Source organism: Stegodyphus dumicola, chromosome 7 (genome assembly GCF_044657685.1).
Source record: "Stegodyphus dumicola isolate Sdum_Otavi_A_Nest chromosome 7, ASM4465768v1".
NCBI classification, from domain to species: domain Eukaryota; kingdom Metazoa; phylum Arthropoda; class Arachnida; order Araneae; family Eresidae; genus Stegodyphus; species Stegodyphus dumicola.
The window spans coordinates 20,361,099-20,378,504 of record NC_140774.1 but is presented as its reverse complement, the minus strand read 5'-3'; the positions used below and the strand labels follow the sequence as shown (position 1 = coordinate 20,378,504).

The 17,406-nt window shown below is 35.5% G+C and overlaps 1 protein-coding gene across 3 annotated transcripts in view; it reads left to right on the top strand.

Annotated features, from left to right (window-relative positions):
• LOC118197980 (WD repeat-containing protein 62-like) overlaps positions 1 to 17,406 on the top strand; it is a 186,438-nt gene that overhangs the window by 62,222 nt on the left and 106,810 nt on the right. For all 3 annotated transcript variants that reach the window (XM_085819945.1, XM_085819943.1, XM_085819944.1), the window contains exons 2-3: positions 8,297 to 8,388; positions 14,426 to 14,546. In XM_085819945.1, the coding sequence (XP_085676071.1) occupies positions 8,297 to 8,388; positions 14,426 to 14,546 (213 nt within the window). The remainder of the gene's footprint in view (positions 1 to 8,296; positions 8,389 to 14,425; positions 14,547 to 17,406) is intronic.

Here is a 17,406-nt window from a genome sequence, read left to right as displayed (position 1 = left end):
TGTGTGGCTTCTATGTGAAAGAATTAGTGGCGATCACTCCAGTAAGAGACTTAAAAGGCAGAGTAGCTCCATAAAACTGAAGATATCTCTTTTTTTTTTTTTTCCATGTAAATAAAATGACAACTGTTTCGCCTACATTCACTTGAACTTTCCATTTTATTAACCAGATCTCTAGTTCCTGTATATGATTTTGTAAATATTGGGTGACTTACATTTTGAGCAAGGATCGCTATGTTATGCTGGTTGTACATGGGATGTCCTTCATATAAATATTGAATAATGTGGACTCCAAAAGGAATCTTGTGGCACACCAGATGCGATAGCCCGGCGGGTTGAATATGTATCTGAGCTGTAAACGACAAAATGCATACCTGTCGGATAGAATTTAATGATGTGAACTCCTCCTCACACTTTGAGCCATATTTATAACGTGTTGCACAGACTATTGGAAGCTTTGAGGAAAAAACAGTCGCCCCAGAACTTCGAAAATGCGTTTTTATGAATCTATGGTAAGAAAATCTGCAAATTACGGAGAAATCACCAAATACCGTATTTCCTAGCATATTCCCCTTCCCCTTCTTTTAAACTTTTCATCGTCCGAAAATCCAGAGGGGGAATTATGTGAATCATTTAATTTCCGAAGGATCCGATTGCTGTAAAAATATAACAAAGGAAAAAGAGTCCTGGATAAACTACAAACGACTATTCCATTCGAATCTCTCCCCTTCTTGTTGTTGTCTGCGCTATTCCTCAAGCCTCGGATCATCCATAAATAATTAGAGACGGTGAATATGCAGCCGACTCGGCGAAACCGTAGACGGAATATCGGTTTGTGTCTTGTATTAAGCCGGCATAGAGTTCAGAAGTTAGAAGACAAAGGTTCGGCGGGACCTTCGCAGGTAGTTTGCGAGGGTTGTTCGTTGTGAGTAAGTCGAAAACTGTCACGACATGGATGAATCCATTTTTAAAATTTAGTCGAGCTCGTTTCCTGAACGCATAGCGAAAGGAGAAAATGATGCGAATGTTTTTAAAATTTTCAGAACCTGGCATTAGAAATTTAGGGTGAAATACGCAAGAAATACGGTACTGGAAAACTGTCGAAAGAAAATGTCGCTGAAAAATGTCTAAATAAATATACATGCATACAGATTCTTCGCTGGATATACGCCGAATTAATATCGGAGAGCTATAAATAGAAACAAGAAACAAAGAACACATGTTTTTCTTTCTATTTTTTTTATTTATTTGAGGATGTTAATTATAATAAGTCAGTTTCTTTATCGTCATTATTTTTAAACAATTTTCTTTCTTCTGGGCCTTCTTTATTTCGTTCCCATGCTTATTATTCTCCGTCTAATACAGCTAATTTGTCTTTTGTATTCGAAACCCCCTTTTTCTTTCGCAATTAAATATTCGGGAAATTTTACACCTCTTTGTCCATTCTTTGCTAATGACAGCAGTTTTGACACCATTCTTAAAAGTAGTACAAATTCATTATCATGCTTAAATTGCGATGTTCTTTTTATCGAAAGAAAAGCATTGAATGAAAAACGTACAACTTTTTTTCCTCGTTGTTACAATGTTATGGTTTCGAAATGTATTATCTAGTACAGAGCTGGAGAACAAATTGAAAAATTAAAGCTTTAAAGGTTTAAGTCATATAAATTAACATTAAAAAGAAATAACTTATCGTAGAAAACAACAAAGAAGTAATTTTCGTAAGCATTTTTTAAAATATAATTCTAAGCTTTAAGTATTTGAAGGTTTTTTTTTTTTTTTTTTCTCTTTTTGGGTCAGTTTACGAGCAAGGTCAAGGAATAAGTCCGTCGGGTTCAAAACCAATCATCATGCGGAACTCGTGTAGGTCAGCATTCGCAAGTATCATTCAAATTAAAATTAATTACTTTCGGAAAAAAAATAGACACGTTTTATTCATCAGAAGTTGAAAACATTATAAAAACGTGACCTGAAAACGTTATATAAAGATTTAAATCAGGCATATGAGACAATATTTGAATCAAGTTGTATTTGAGAGGCTCAGCTTTCATATTTAATTTTCCAAAAAAATACATGTAATTTATTCATTAAGATTACAAGGTATTTTTTTCCTGCTGTCTGCGTGCTTTCGTGGTGTAACTGGAAGTTCATCCGTCACGTAATCCGGAGATCCAGAGTTGGAATCCCGGCGAGGGCATTGCGGGTTTTTTCAGTTTCCTGGTACTGAAAATTCTAAAAAGATTCTACAAGATTTGAAAACGTTACCAAAACATTTATGTGTGACATATGAGATAGTATTTGAAGGAATCTGCTTTTCTGCTGCGCAGCTCTCGTAATTAATACTCCAGAAAGTAAAAGCATTAACAGTTGAAAATACTGAAAGAAAAATTATATCTGGCATATAAGACAGTATCGGGATCAAGTTGCATTTGTGTTGCGAAACTTATTTAATTCTAGGGAAAAAAAAAAAAAAAAAAAAAAAAAAAAAAGACATATTTCACTCATTAAAACTGGAAAACTTTCGTTGTGATACTGTGGCTCCGGTGAAAATTTTTTTTAACATAAGTTAAAATAAAGTGCAATGAAAAGTGTAAATACAAAATAAACGAAATTATCACTAGAATACTTACAAATAATAAGTGTATTTAAAACTCAAATCGAATTGGAAGTAATATGTTGATTAAAGTTAAGAGAAGCTTTAAACATTTGAATAAAAATACAGCTGTTATATAAGACAAGCAAAATACAAAAAATACAAAAATGCGGTAAGTGCTAAATTAGTCCAATTCGAATCTCATTATTGACTCGTCAAGGGAAATACATAATGGTTTTTCGAATCCAGCTAATTCCATATCGCGTTTCGTCAAAGCAGAAAATCGAGATTGTACACGAAACAAGGTAAGTGTGTATATACACCCACCCCCTTACCCAGCTTAACAGTCCTTATCCGGCTTTTATTTTTGCAATTCCAATACAAAAGTGTTTTAAATGACAAAATATGCATGTTTTGCAGTGAAAGATGTTACAAAAATTTAATTTTCGGCAAATAGCGAAAATATAAACTCTTAATGCGATCTACCGGTTCCTATGCTTATATATATATATATAAGTTTTATATTCGTTATGAAAAGATAAAATTAGAAGAAGTAAATAAAGATTAAGCAAGATATTTAATTTCAAAATTTGCAATTTTTGACGTCATTTTCAACTTGCCTGGAGAGATTGGTTAATTAGGTTAAAGTAATTTGAAATAATAAGTTTAAATGAATTGTAGCAAAAAGTGTGTATCATTTAAATAGGCCGTGCATGGACGTCATATGATGTCCACATCATTACATTGTTTTTTTTTTTTTTTCTTTGCTTAATGTTACCATTCGGCTAATGGTATCAAAATATCGGTGGGCAAACAGGATCGCATTAAACGGGGCCTTCTGTATTGAAAAATTTTCTAGACGTATTTCAACATTCTCTCAAGAAGATTTTGGTAATAGGGGTTAAGAAAACATATGAAAAATTAAGCAAATATTTTCGCAAAACATGGGTGCTTTTCATTGTTGTATGAATAATACGAAATCCTGTCAAGCAAGTATAGGGTAAAAAAGAAAGAAACTGGCAAGGAAAGAATTCCCTGTGGAAGGTTCAAAGTATTTTTTTACTTCGACACTATTTATTTTACCACATCGGCAAAAAAGAACAATGAAATGGAAAAGGTTGTAGGAAAATACATCTGGGAAGGTAATGGAATGTTTGATTGTTTTCTGCTTTGTCATGACTCGAATTCTTTCACATGTGATCATCGCAGACGATAATGATATGATTCTTCTCGCACGCCGCTCTGCTTCCTCCAACGTAGATTTCAAAACTGAGAACGGGGGCGTAGAATAGGTGTAGATGGAATTTAGCATTTCAGAAGCAAAAAATAAATGCAATCCGGCTATTTAGATGAATATCGTGCCGCGGCTCGTAGGAATTTATGAACTTATTCGCTGTCGGTTGAACAGAAAAGGCAACTTAAATGTAAGATTGTTACAAAACAGCATTCGCCTTCCCCCTATAAAGGGTTAACAATGAACTGTTTATAGCTTTCATTTTATTGCGTTAGTTAAATGATTGCAATACACGCCGTTTAATGTGATGACGAGTATGTTATCTCGCTCGGATATTGTTATCGAATTGTCGAATTCGGATATTGTTATCAAAATCCCGCCCGTTTGTATAAGAAAACATGGAAAATACTTCGCTTATTGGTATCAAGAGATCGGTCTAATAGGATAAAAATGTTACAAAATATCTTTTTATACTAATAAACAAGCCATACAACTAAAAGCCACTAAATAAGCTGAAAATGCATTTTAAAAATTGAAAAGTTATAGAGAACTTATAGCCAAGTAAATTATTTCGTTTCCAAGCATTTTAGTTTTGATTTTAGTCAATCAATTAAAATGTAAGATGAGGTGAAAAATGTTTAGTTCACGATCACGGAATCCGAGCGCACAGAAAAATGGGGCTTGTAGGTAGATGTAACGACGTCTGTGAGAAAAGGAGACAGACAACAACGAAATTGAAATTGATTTTGGAAGAAACAATGGAAAGCGTGCTTGTGTAACGGTGCACAGCGGTTGACAATGCCAGGCCTTGCGTGAAGAGCTGTCCTCTCGCACGAAACTCTAAACAGATGTCTCAACAGGTGGTGAACATTCTCTTTCGCTCTTCATTATGAACTCGGTGATGCTTAGACCAGCGGTCTCAGACTTAAATTGCATGCGAGCCGAATTCACGATCTGAAAACAGCTGACAGGCAATTTTGTTTTAACCGAATGAATACTTTTTATTAATAAAATAAAATAAAAAAACCCTTAAATTTTGCTTGCTAAATGTTTATAAAAACATGCGTAAACGGTAATAATAAATCGTAAAGGGAATATTCCAGATTATATTATTAATTTCCTATCTCAAATCTTAAGTTTGGCGGCTGCAAGAGAGTTTTGTCAGTTACACTTTGTAATTCAAATTAAACTTTCAGATTGACATCTGTTTCAAATATTTCTAATATATTTACTGTTTACTGCATAATATCCTTTAATTTAAACTAAAGCAAATTATGAAAAGTTTCTAAGCTTTCAGGGAAGACTGTCGACGTGGAACAAAATTTAAGAGAAAATAGGGACAACCTTGTCCCTTTCTCTTATTTATTGCGATTTTCCTCGACGCATAACTAATAAACACGTTTGTATGTAAATAAAATTACTAAACTTCTGAATTTTTTACTACACCTTGATATTCGATGGCGTTTAGAATCTGATAAAGTTCATGGCTTGGGGGGGAAAAAAAATATTAGAAATTCAGTGGGACAAAACCTTGAGATTAAATTATGGCAGCTCAGTCCGTTTCTTATTTATTAAACGTTTCTTCGTTGAATAATTAAAAAACGTATGTGTTTTTAAGTAATTAATTATAAACATCTTTATTTCTTACTACAGATTGACATCTGATGGCGTTTCGAATAAGATACATTTTTTTGGGAGAAAAATTACTGGTAATTAACTTCATTAGGATGATTTATTAGGTAGATGCCTATCGTCAATCGGTTCTGCATCTTTTTTTTTTTTTTTTTTTTTTTTTTTTTTTAAATTTCAAATGGCTAAGCAAAAAGTTACAAAGTTCTAAAATCTTATAAGCAAAGGTTACAAACGATAGCACTAAGAACAAAAAGACCGAAGTCATGGCCTAAAGAACGTTTCTTGCCTCCCAGTATCTTGACTCTTCCGTAAAACCACGAAGGACCCCTCATGGGAGTATGTGACCTTTGTCCATTTCTTCTTCAGAATCACAAAGTGGGCAAATAGGATCATTGAAAGCAAGACAGGACTTAACATTCTGCAACTTTTTAAGGCTGTGCGAGTCTGAAGCTCTCGTAAGATATTACCTGTAAATAATAAATACATTTTTTAAAAGCAATTTAATCTTTCAATAAGAAATGGCAAGATTATAATGTTGTAGTAAGCTGGTATCGCTTTGCAAGGAAGTCCACTTGTTCATTGCCCCAAAGGCCCCAATGGCCAGGCACCCACTGGAGAACGATTTATTTCCCGGTTAAAGTGAGAGTTTTCAGGAATTCTTGACAATGCAAAATTTCAGGTGTTAATGGGTGTTCAACAGAGCTAATTGATAGAATAGCTGCATGAGAATTAGAAAATATGACTGCCTTTGCAAACTTGTAATGGATAGCTAATAATTGCTGTAGGGCTATACAGATGGCTACTACTTCGCCATCAAAAGAGGTAGTAATGTATCCTACAGGGGCGTAGAAAGAAAAAAGATTCGAAAACACACCAGCCCTAACTTTAAAGTGGCAGTCAAGCTGAGAACCGTCAGTAAAAATGCGCAGCCACTGTTTCTGACCCTGCGCACGCTGATACTTGCTCTCAGAATCCCTGTAATTTTATTTGACAGTATGTTTTGTAGTCTTATCCGCATAGTGATAAGTCGTGATATCACGTTGTGGTTTCGCTTTTGTGACGTCATATTTACTCCATCTATTCTAACCTCCTTAGCTCACTATAAACGGCATATCACTTTTCAAATTTTTGCCACCAAATATTATCAGCCTCTATTAGTCTTATAGAAATTAAATAATAAAGAATCTGCAGCAATGTGTTGCTACGCTACGAAAGCAATGTGTTGCCTGTAGTGTATCGGTAAATTGCATTCTCGGATTATTTTTATTTTGTGTATTCAGTTTGTATTTGCAATTTTGTCTTAGCATTTCACACATTGCATTTATTGTTGCATTTATTGTTTGAATTAGATTTGTGCAGATTCTTCGTTAATCTACCAGACATGGCAGGTTTTTCACGTTATTCTTTTATTTACGTTCCAGCTGTTTGTAATCTGATTTACAGTTGATGCATTCGATCTTTAGAAATCCGGGTTTTTGTTCCCCTCCTTCTCCTTTGTTCTTTCGTATCTCTTTTGGGCACTGCGATTAAGACGTATTCATATAAGGTGCACCATGAGGTATTTGCAAGCTAATTGAGGAGGAAGCGCGAAGTTGTCCGGCTCAGTTACAATCAAATATCTTAATATTACCAAGTATTCTAATTGGAATATAGGTTTCATTTAAAGAAATAATATTTTAAAAGTTACCAGCAGTAGACCCATGATTGCTTTTCATTTTTTTTTCGATTTTCGATCAATAAAATTAGTTAAAAAATCTGACGTGGACATCACATGGCTTCCTTGTATATGGTTATTAAATTAAACCCATTTTTCTGCACTTGGTTTAAACTCATTTCCTCAAATTATTCTAATTTGACTAACCGATCCCTGAAGGCAAGTCGAAAAGCACATCAAAAGTCACTAATTTTGAAATTAAATATCCCCCGTTAAATAGTCAAATTTCTTCTTATTTTATTTTTTCATTATATGCACACACATATATCTATATCTATCCATCTATATACATACTTTTGGTACCGTATATTGCAATAAAAAAGGTGCACAACTAGATGTTATAGCAGTAACTAGATGTTATCATTTTTGAGTTATGCGAGATACTTATATAGGCACGCACGTACAGACGTCACGAAAAAAATCCGTTTTAAGCCCATTTTAATTCTATTTTACAATCCGTTTTGGGGGGGGGAAAAACAGTCCTTTATTCTATCCGTATGTACAGACATTACTCAAGAAAATAATCCAAATGAATTCGAAAACGGTAGAAATCGATATTTCCTTGGAAATAGGATATCTGAAATTACAATACTTCTTTTACTTCGTACAAGGAAGTAAAAAGGGGAGGAATACCCGAGGAAATGCGGAAAATGTACTGATAGTTCAAAACTCTTGGTTTTCAACCCCTTTCACCATTGCTAGCTGATTCGCTCCCTCCCTTCCAAATCTCTAAAAATACATATAAGTTTATTTAACTTTAGATTATTTTTTAACGTATTTAAAAAGTACAGAATATTTTAATAAATACCAGAACCTGAATAAAATAAATGTTTTACATTCATAAATCGAAACTAAATAATTAACAGCTGAATAAAAGGCTGACCATATGCACCCCTGAAAGTCTGAAATCCCACTCTGGTTCAGAATTAATTGGGCGAGGGGGGGCGAGAATGTTTCTAGCTAAAATACGAGGCCAATGAGTATTAAACAACAACGTATTTTGCACTGAGTGATTCTGTAAAATGTTTATGCCATAACATTAAAACTAAATTTTTTCTGTGCTGCTAATTAAATTTTTTCTGGAGTTTCATTTTCTTTCTCAAATGGTATTTGTTTCGTTTTGCAGGTAGAACTGCAGCACGTTTTAGGTGTTACGGTTACTAGTAACTCAGCTCTCGACAGCGATCCTCAAACAGGAACTGTAGCTTATCCTGCTGGGTAAGTATATTGTTGTAAATATTTTAATACTTTTTAATGTATTTTGAATTTTATATTGTTTTATTTATTGATTTTTGAATAATAATTTTATGGTTTATTTTGTGTTTAATGTAATATGTGGCCACATGTCTGGCATTTATGTATTTATTTCTTGCATAAAACTGTAATTTTAAGTGCAACTGCTTTGGAACAGTAAAAGTAACTCATTTAGACGGAGAGGTAATTTTGGGCTAATTTGGCGATTTGCTGGAAGATTCCCGAAAACACATTTTATAATCCCTACGACCGATTCTTCCAGAATTTTCCAGAGCCTATGCTACAAGGTAATAACTACAGGGAGAGCTAGGGAATTTGAGTAGTGAATCAATGGCGAATCAGCTATGAGACTTAGCGGTTACTTGAATGACGAGCTAGGGTTTGTCTGAAAGTTATTTTAAGAACTTTACGATTTATTATATCGTGTGTTAAGGAGGATTTGCTAAATACTCGTGTTCTCTTTGAGTTCTTTCACGCCATTATTGTGCTGTTTGTGTTTATATTCCTAATAAATTGTTTATGTCTTCCTGCTTATCTGGAATCATGAAAGGAACATCAAGGACCCCGTAGCTCCCCATAATATCATAAAGCTTATGACGCATTTCCAATTTGCATAAACATCCACAGCCTTGGATATTTATTCAAAAAAAAAAAAAAAAAAAAAAATGGTTCTCCTTGAATATTTATTCACGTTCAATAAAATCCATTTAGAATGTCCAAACTTTGGTTAACTTTTTTAGTAGTTGTGTAGCAATTATTATTGCAGTAGACGCCGCTTAATGCGATCGCGGTCAATGTTATCATTTGAATAATTTTATGATTTACTAAAGTCCCACCCTTTTGTAGGCGAAAACGTAGAAAATATATCGCTTATTGGGATAAACTACTCAAAGTGGTGGAGGGGCTGTTCTGGCAGAATGGGCGAAGTACGTCGGGAGTTTTTCTAGTAATAGGGCCACCCTAGGCGTAAAGGCCATTATGCCCAGCTAACACAGTTAGGCACTCGGGGCTCAGTCTTCTTCCTCTGGTGCCCCAAGCCTTTTGGCGAATTGAAGTTACTCTTTTCCCTTTACCATGAATCCATTACTATAACACTCTCTCTAGTTACAATGATAAACATGGAACCTGTGCCTACCTTCATGCTTGGACAGACAACAACGCTTGAAGAAGCTCAGCCTCTTTTCATTTGGTAAAACTCTGGGACTTCCCTCTACAGATGTGGGACCTCATTCTCTATATCATCTGGGTTTGAAACTTGGATTCATTTTGATGAGACCCTTTTGACTAGTGTGAAGAAACAGCCGGCTCTCATGAAGCAATTAGCCGTGGAGACTATGAATGAGATCCTACAATCTTCTTTGAAGATATACGCTGATGGCAGCAGAGGAGATAAGGGAATTTCTGGCAGTGGAATGTTCATACCAAGTTCTACTCCCTCTGTGGAATTTAAGATAAGAAACCCCGACTTATGTTTGATTTTTAGATCGGAGCTTATTCCTGTCAGGAGGGGCTTACAATACGCGTATCAAATTGAGAAAAAATTACATGCTGTCTGGATTCTAACTGATAGTCGTGTTTCGATATTTTTGGCTTTATGGAGATTGTCTAGCTTTGCTGGGCAGTCTGGGATTAGTAACAAGAACGAGAACAATTTGGTTAATTATTATCGAAAAATATTTTCTTTTAAAGTAAAGTTGCCAGATAAAGTCAAAATAGATTATAAAAATTGCTGGATTTTTTTAGGTTTTAGTCAGCTATTTAAAAGTACACAAAAAAGCAACGTTAGCACGGCTTAGATTTTGAATAACTCGACGGATTTGCGTGTTCTCTTTGCATGAAAGAGGAATGTCCTCCGAGGACTAAGATCAGGGGTAGAGCATCTGTCAAATAATTTCCAGAAATGTTATAAACAGTTCATAAATGAATTATCGCGTTAAAACGGTATAAAATTCCTAAAACAAATTGCATTTTCCTATTTAAAATGATGTAAAACTACTTATTTATATATTTCTAATTGTATTTGTATTGAATCACTTAGATTCCATTGCTATTTTGGAGGATATTTTTTTAATCATCTTTTGTTATTGTTGTTGTCGTGTCCATATTACATGGAACAATGGTTTATCATCGTTTAATATCATTATTTGATTAATGTCATCAAAATACCCGTGGACAGACGGAATCTCATTTAGCAGAGCCTATCGTAGACTGCTTTTTAAATTCCCGTAAATTCATTTGCTCGCATTACTGTTTTTGTGTAATGGTGTAACATTGTGTACTGTGGGGTGATGCCTGTGGTGTACTAATGGACTGACTCCACACAACGATCGGTAAATGATAAAAATTTCCACTTGGTTAGGTTGCGTGTTACGTACTGCATATAGAACAACAACAGATTTGTTATAAGTCTACCAGAACATCTATTAACAATACAATTACGACAATAGGGGAAAATTCTAAAAGGTTTCAGATTTTAACGGTAGCTCAAAAGGTTTTCTTAAGGCTTTTTCACCCTCTCGCTGAGCTCGCAATCTAGCATTCGGTTGTTACACCCACTCCTGCTAACCCTCCTTTTTTTTTTTGTCTTTTTAACTTTAAGCATAATTTTCTTACGCCATATAAAATTCAAGAGCAAAATTACAAAAAGTTTAAAGCAGCGTAGCAGTATACGTATAGAATTTCTGATGCAGCGTTAAGTGTTGCATATATTTTTCTGTTTTCTTTTTTCACTCTTTAGTCTTGCGCACTGAAGATAAAAATACTTTATTCCGTACAGTGTTACCAATGCTCACTTTGAATTCGTTGAGTTTATTAATAAAAATTTACAAAATATGAAACATATATTAAAACAAACTCGAAATTAAAATTCGGGCTTCCAGGTGTCCATGTTCGGGTGGTTATTCAAAACTGGGTGGCCCTAGGTACCACTGTTTTATCACACTGCGAGAAACATGTAAACATTCATGCAAAGTCATCATTATTTATTTTCTTTAAATGTAATATAGGGCGATAGTATTAGGTGGCAACAATTTGAAAAGTAATACACCGTTTACAGTGATTCAACACAAAATGCCGTTTCGAGACTAATTGAAAAGTAATACACCGTTTACAGTGATTCAACACAAAATGCCGTTTCGAGACTAATATCCCATTCGGAACTAGCGTCACATTTGGGATAATTAATATTGAACTCATAAGGAAAGATAAATATTTTCCTAATTATGTGACGATCTTTCTAGCAACAAGTCTCTCTCTAGTCGAGAGTCTGAGAGCGTCCTGCTTTGTTTGAAACATTTACAGACTGAATTATAACGCCTTCTTAATTTTTCGGTTGTAGTTTACGTCGTGTGATTCTTTGTAGTCGAAGACGATGTCAGAGGAACTAGAGATCTTGGCGTTACATTAGATAGGTTACTCACTTGGTCCCTCACATAACACAGTTTCTTGCTAAGTTCCGGGCACGTAAACTGACACTAACTCCGTTAACTGAACGAAACTCGGTTTTATCTACTGGCAATAAAATCCTCATTTATAAGACCCTTTTGCGACCCATTCTCACTTGCGCCTGCCCTGTATGGGGCTATGCATGTAAAACCAGCATTAAGAAGTTGCAAGTTGCACAAAATATTGTACTTCCGCAAGCGGTGAACGGTCGGTGCTTCATTAGGAACTCGGCGATTCACCCGTGAGCTCGAAATTCCCGAGATTCAGCTTTATATTGCTGAACTTGCTGAGAAATTCTTTGCAAATATTCCTGATGTTAGTAACAGAACAATACCGGTTCTGAATGGTAGCCACTGAAACAGAAAAGGAGCGCTTGCGGTCTTAACGCATCTCACTGCCTAACTTACTGTACCTTGTCACTATTATTTATCTAATTTACAGTGACCCACTCTGTGGTCTCTTCGCATTAAAGCTTTTCCTTATCCTGTAGATAACTGTATATATCTTATCATTATTTATGTATATACTGTTACTATGATAATTGCATATGAGTGTTCTGCGTAAAGGCATATTTTTATACCATCGATAATGTCATATAATTGGTTATGCACGCACTTACTCTTCAACTTCGGCCTGCAGAGCAGGTGGTGTTTCCTTCGGATTCGTTACGTGTACCCCGTATCAAAGACTTTACTATCCTGTGAACTGTTCCTGCTAATTCTTTGACACTATTAGGACTTCTCATGTATTCGAAAATTGGCAAATTACTACACCAAGCTAGCGATTACACGCGGGAACCCTTTTGGGAACGACTAGAGTTTGCCTGAGTCGAGGAACTATAGAGTCATTGAGTCCAAAAAAATCTTTCACCCCTTTATTCGATGGGTCTTGATGAGAGAGACAGTGCAGATAGCCGAAGTTTCTTGACACTGCTCGTGAAGTCATGACTCTTGTAACGTGAAGTAGAGACATTAGTGAATACGTTATTCCTCGAGTACGTCGTCTTACACTTCGTAACAAATAGAAGACCGGGATTGTGAGGAGACAGCGCATGCGAATTTCTTTTCTTCGCGTCCCCCGCCACATTCTGCTTCCAATATCATTGTTGTATACTGTATAGTTTGTTTATTTATTTGTTAGTCAGCCACGATGAAATTAATTTTTCATTGATTAATGGCCCGAAGCTTTTTTCTAGTTAAAAACTTTCAGGGCGGCAGGGATTGCACCTATTGTTGGCTTCAACAACCTTAAAGATGACAAAACAAGTTTGCCAAAATCCGAGTTTTGAATGGGTCCTACGCCCTCCCACCCTTCTTTCTCTATCACCGAGCTCTCGACAGAATTTTTGGATCGATAGTATTTCAAGTGCTCATATCCCGCAGAAACATTGTGTATTTGCAGAAGAGGAGGAAGTGAACGAGAAATTAGAATTTCCCACCTGTTTACTCCTACCACTAAACCCTCCAGAGAACTTACTCTGGAGAATGGCAGTTGATCTGTTTGCACTTGCAACCAAAGTTGCCAATATGTGGCAATCCAGTCCCTGGCAGACCCAAACCAAAGGCCGGAGTTGGTAGGCCAGATCAGCGTTTATCAAATATTGAAATTCTTTTACGAAGTCCAAATTTTGCATAGTAATATCAGTCTGTAGTCTTATAAAATTTATATGTGGCCAATAATCGTATACTATAATAGTATATTATGTGTATTATCAATATTTCGGAATGAGTGGATAGGACTTTTGGCTTAGTAATATTTTAAGTGCCTCCATACCACACAGAAACTATATACTTACAACAATCCAAGCTTTTTCCGGGATTCGAACGCCAGGCGTACGATACACCAGCCAACATCGCTAACTACACTATCGATCATTCATATTCCATGCAATTATTTGCTGAAGAGGAGCCCATAGACATTCTATCGTCTGAATGTCGGTATCATAGCTGGATGAGCGAAATTTGTCTGATGATTTACCGTTGCGAGAGCATATCATTTATTCATGCTTATAACGAAATACAGGGCAGGTTACCTGTTGTGAAAATAGCCATTTGAGAATGTAGGAGTTTTCATTTCAAAACTACATCAACTTTTATTTATTTCTCTACGCTTCCATGCGAATATGATCTCATAGCTCTTTTTTTTTTTAATTGAGAGGGATCACATACGGACCGCCCTGGGAGATAGAAACACTGAATACGCCAATACGTCGGCATAAGGCGCCCTCGGCGGTTGACCTATCTTATCTCCCCTTAAAGTCGCTAGTGCAGAAATTCTTCTTCATTTCTTAGATGGAGGCGAAATGGGAATCTTCTCAGAGTTTACGCGAAAAGAAACAACTCTTCTTTTATGGCCTTTCGTGATAGTTAAGCATCTAGCTCGCTGTTAACCAGCAGAGCCGTTAAGCAAAAATTGTCTACTCAGGCGAGAGCCTCACATTCTTGTCCATCTCGACTGACGTAATCAATGACTCGCATCTTGCAGTTCAAATCAAGGAAATACTGATAGTATCTATCTATCTAGCTTCAATTGACTCTTCTTTTCCTTTTGTTCACAGGTGCGTGGTCGTTCTCTACAATCCTAGGAAAAACAAACAGCGCCACCTAGTGTCCGATGCCAAAAGGAACATCACAACTCTATCCTTCTCCTGGGATGGCAAATACTTGGCAACCGGAGAGGTAAGTAAAGCTATTGTTGCCGCGTTATCGCAGCCATCGGAAGGGCTTTGTTCGAAGGCGTCATCGTGCACCGGTAACGTTGAACAGCAGCGTGATGAGTAATTACGGTACACACTACCATTCATTTTTATTAACGCGGAAGCAGCGCGTGAATGTTCGTCGTGATTCAATTTGCGTAGCCATGACTAGCGGAATATTTTTTTAAGCCTCTCGTCTGTTTCAGTCACGTGTTGTATTTTCCATCATTCATAAAACTTCATTGGAAACAAGAAACTAAAACTCTTTCACTATATATTGAAAGTTGTAAATGTCCAGATATAACGGTACTGTTTTTGTTATCGGGACCGAATTCAGAAATGTATGCGAGTGTGTATGTATGTGCATATATGTAAGTGTACACACATACATTTGTGTTTACATTATGTACATGCATGCATCCATCTATCCATACATTTCTGGATCCGGTCCTGATAACAAACAGTATAACCAGTATTCTTGAAGGTTCATAATACTAGATAGCGAGGCGCATTTTCAATTGTGTACCTATTTGTTATAAATACGGTATTTCAGAGATTTCAAGATCTTAGATATTTCAAGACCGAGTTTATATAATTTTCATTTCCATTGAAAACGAACATAAATAATGCACCAGAAAATCTATAAATAGAGTTATTCAATATACAATGTGATATAGACTGTATTCAGTTTGTCAAAAGATAAATAAGCTCAGTTAATTTTTTCACTAAGAATGATCGTTTTGCTTGGGAATGCATTTATACGTGAATGGCTTTTTTTCAAATTGGAATTGAAAATTAGTATTAAAAAAAAAAAAAAAAAAGATTGACCAATGAGCATGTACAACTAATATTGAAACTAAATTCTAGTAATTTCTTTGAAAGGCTGAAAACTTTGTCAGAATCGAAACGCCATCCGTTGTCAAGTTATATAGTATGAAATACGGAAGTTTATAATTATTTACATAAAAAAAAAAAAAAAAAAAAAGAACCCTCATCTGTCTCAGCTAGCATTTATTTCAACAGGCATGTTACTGACAAAACTTCCCAACCTGGATCTGAAACATCTCATATGATGAAAGTTCGAAAAATTTATTTAAACTACTTTAAATTAAAATTTTAATCTTACCTCTCCGATTTTACTAACGGCAAATTAGACAGATTTAGAAATAATGTGGCCACTGATAATGTGGCCTCCCTGTTGATTGTTCTTTCAAACATTAACCACTTTTTTTCCTTTCTTTTTCTTTTCTTTTTTTTCTTTTTTGAATATTTCCTTAAAGAATTAAAGTAGTTTTATGCACTATAATCGAATGTAAGATTTTTTGATGAATACCTTATTGACACATGCTATTTTTCTTTTTTGTTTAGTCTTGATAGCCCTGTCAAGTTAATAACTTCAAAGCTATTTGACGTCAAATAGAGTGTAATCTGAAACACGTGCAACATAATTCAGGTAATGTTTGCGAGCTAATTTATGATATGCCATTTCGTGCTTTCCCAGTTCAGGTTTTTGGAGGTGGCAACAAAAATCGTGCCATTTCAGACTCTCTTTTCCCCCCTTCTTCAGGTGTTCTAGATGAAAACATGAAAAACTGTACCTTTTTCGCCTTTCTATTTTTCACCTTTCATTTAAGATGATGAGAAGACACTGAAGGAGTAAAAATTGTAAGATAAAATTAATTTAAACTACTCCAGAGTAAACTGTGAGCGAAACAAGGAAAAATAAAGAAAGGAGGATTCTTAATATGCATAAAGAGGAATTATTGCAGCCCATAAGACTATTTTGTTTTCGGCACCAGATATTGGGTTGGGAAGGAAGTTATTTCTGTCTGGAGAAACTGATAGCGTTATGTCCAGCTGACACTTAGGTCGCTATAGAAACAAATGCCTTGTATTTTTATTTACAGCTGGTAGTTTACGGTCAGTATTAACATGGAGTGCTAAAATAAACATTTCAGATATATTTTACTTTTTAAATTTCATAAAGGGAAGAAAGCGGATGTGGCTACCTGAGGCTCACTAAGAAGTATGTGGAGATTATAGTGTCAGAATGTGTCAGAATGGGTTTAAAAAATTTCATTCTGAAGATTTTTCACTTGGCCAACGTTCTGGTCGACCTTCTGAAGATGATGATGACAAAATTAAGGCCATAATTGAAGCGAATCATCATATCACTGAGCGAGAGATTGTAAAAAGTTTAAATGTATCACGTGCAACAACAAAGAACCACATAAGGTGTTTGGACTCGTAGAGAAGCTCAGTATTTGGGTTCCTCGTGAATTGAAATAAATTCACCTAACAGAATGAATCATCAATATTTGCGATACGCATTCCAAACGTAATGCAATCCACCCTTTTCGAAATGAATTATCACCGGTGAGAAAAAGTAGATCGTCTACATTAACATTAATCGAAAAAAATCATGGTCCAAGCATGAGGAATCAGCACAAATCATATCGAAAACTAAACTGGACCAGAAAAGATTTTGCTGTTAGGTGGGTCAGATTACAAAAGTCTTGTGGATTTTTAGCTGTTATCAAGCGACCAGACAGTCACTTTAGATGTTTACTGCCAACAACTTATGGAACTGGAGAAAACAATCAAAAATAAAGGGCCAGAACTGGGAAATCGCAAAGGAATAATGTTCCATTACGACAATGCAAGAACTCGCACATCTTTTAACAACATGTACAAAATTATTGGAGCTTGGTTGGGAAGTGATGTCGCATCCCTTCATATAGCTCCGATCCTGCCTCATCGGGTTACCATTTATTTCGAAGTTTTCAAAACTTCTTAAATGGCAAAATTTTCAGCAACAAGGATGACCTCAAATCGCACTTGGT